Source organism: Mandrillus leucophaeus, unplaced genomic scaffold, assembly GCF_000951045.1.
Source record: "Mandrillus leucophaeus isolate KB7577 unplaced genomic scaffold, Mleu.le_1.0 Scaffold830, whole genome shotgun sequence".
Lineage (NCBI taxonomy): Eukaryota > Metazoa > Chordata > Mammalia > Primates > Cercopithecidae > Mandrillus > Mandrillus leucophaeus.
In genome coordinates, this window is record NW_012109031.1 from 411,460 (window position 1) to 413,311 (window position 1,852).

General features: G+C 49.9%; 1 protein-coding gene across 2 annotated transcripts in view; it reads right to left on the reverse strand.

The window, feature by feature from the left end:
- Positions 1-506: 506 nt before the first annotated feature.
- The window catches only part of LOC105530584 (protein S100-A7), a 16,659-nt gene continuing 15,313 nt past the window's right edge, over positions 507-1,852 (reverse strand). Inside the window, exons 4-5 of one of the 2 annotated variants that reach the window (XM_011968176.1) lie at positions 1,650-1,838; positions 507-733 (exon numbers count right to left, since the gene is read on the reverse strand). In XM_011968176.1, coding sequence (XP_011823566.1) covers positions 569-733; positions 1,650-1,790 — 306 coding nt within the window. In that variant the 5' untranslated portion in view covers positions 1,791-1,838 and the 3' untranslated portion in view covers positions 507-568. The remainder of the gene's footprint in view (positions 734-1,649; positions 1,839-1,852) is intronic. The other variant, XM_011968175.1, reaches the window with a different exon arrangement.

Consider the following 1,852-nt stretch of genomic DNA (forward strand, 5'->3'; position numbering starts at 1 on the left):
GGACAAGGGAACCCATACTCAGGGAACTACTGAGCCTCCCATTCGTAGTCACAAGGGCCCTGAGCCTGATGCCATCCAGGAATCCCTATGTGAGTGGTTTCTGTTTCCCCAAGCCCTGGAGAACAGCTGGGGCGGGAGCGGGAGGGCAGGAGCACACTGAGAGATGCCAGCTCCTTCTCAGTGCAGTATCTAAATACATCCAAATGACCTGGTCCATGCCTTGACAAGGAGGGGCATTGCTGTGACCTGGCAGAGGCCTTCTACCAGCTTCCACCTGTAACCTGCTGTGGTGGCTGCATTTAGGGAGTGGGGCAGAGGCCGACACCAGGACCTGTGTGAGAGGCAGCTCAGCGCTGCTGGAGGCCACAGGGAGAACATTGGTGGTGGGACATTACTCTGGGTGACCCACTGGATAGGGGTGGTGGGGATTCTCCAACAAAGTTAGCCTGGAATTGGCAGTTTTGACAATGTAGGTCACCAAAGAGAAGAAGGAAATAAGGCAAGTGTCTGGTGGGAGGAGACACTTAATTGTTCCTGGGGTCTCTGGAGGCTCCTGGGTGGGGCTGGATCACTGGCTTCCCCCGGAACAGGGCGCCCCTCCGTGGCTTTGCTTGTGGTAGTCTGTGGCTATGTCTCCCAGCAAGGACAGAAACTCAGAAAAATCAATCTTCTTATCCTCATTCTTGTCCTTTCTCTCAAAGACATTGGTCAGGTAATGTATGCCCTTTTTGTCCTGTGAAGAGAAAAACATACAAACAAGAAAAATTCAATCACAAACAAGTTTCGGGCTGGGAGGGGAGAGGAGGAGGCAGAGACAGAGACAAATGCCTAGATCTGCACAGGCGTCGTGGCAGGGCTGGGAGTGCAGGGTGAGTGAGTGACGTTGGGGTGAGGATGTGAATGTTATCCCTGGAGTTCTCTAGGGAGACTTCTTGTCTCAAACCTCAGGTGGGAGGCAGGTCTTGTCCCGAGGCGCTCTGTTAAGTGACCTTGGGGAGAGCAGTCCCCTGCCTCAGCCTCACTCTCACCTGTCCCCAGCCTTTAAGGGCACTGGCTACCTTAGTTCTACCCCAGGGCTCCCAAATTGGCCCTCATCCTTCGTTCTCTTCTTTCTCTGACCTCCTCTCCTTTCTTCTCTTTTTCCACCAAACTCGTCTTCTGGGTTCCCTACTCTTGGTCGTCTAGACCCTTTGGTACCTAGTAGCCCACAATTTTTTTTTCAGATTTGCTAATGAGTCTTGTTTATTGCAAAGAGGGCTATTGATTTCTACTAGCAATGGAACTTCCAGTGCTTTCCCATTAATCTCAAGGATGTTGATGTGGGGCCTTTGGGAAGCAGGACCTGAGCATGTGAGTTTCAGTCTCACAGAGAGGGGGTCAGTGAGCACTGGGAGGGGACTGTGCACCGCCCTCAAGCTGCACACTTTGCTGACCATCTCATAACCTCATTTATATCTGTATAACTCTTTCCCATTTTCATACTTTTTTGCCTATCATCCTTAGATTCCCATATGATCCAAGCAATAAATTTGCAAATGGGAAATGTTTTAATCAGAGGATGAGGGTGACCCGTCCAAAGACACATAGTAAAATATATCCTCAGCCATGCCAGCGTCCAACCAACATTGAGAAGCTAAACCCCGACTCACACAGGCACTGAGGAAGTTGGGGAAGTTCTCCTTCATCATCGTCAGCAGGCTTGGCTTGTCAATCTTGTCATCACGTCTGGTGTATTTGTGAAACATGTCGATCATGCCTATTATGGACGTCTCAGCTTGAGTGTTGCTCATCTTGGCTTTCACAAAGGCTTCAGGAAATAAAGACAATCATTTTTTTCCCTTCATTTAAGTTA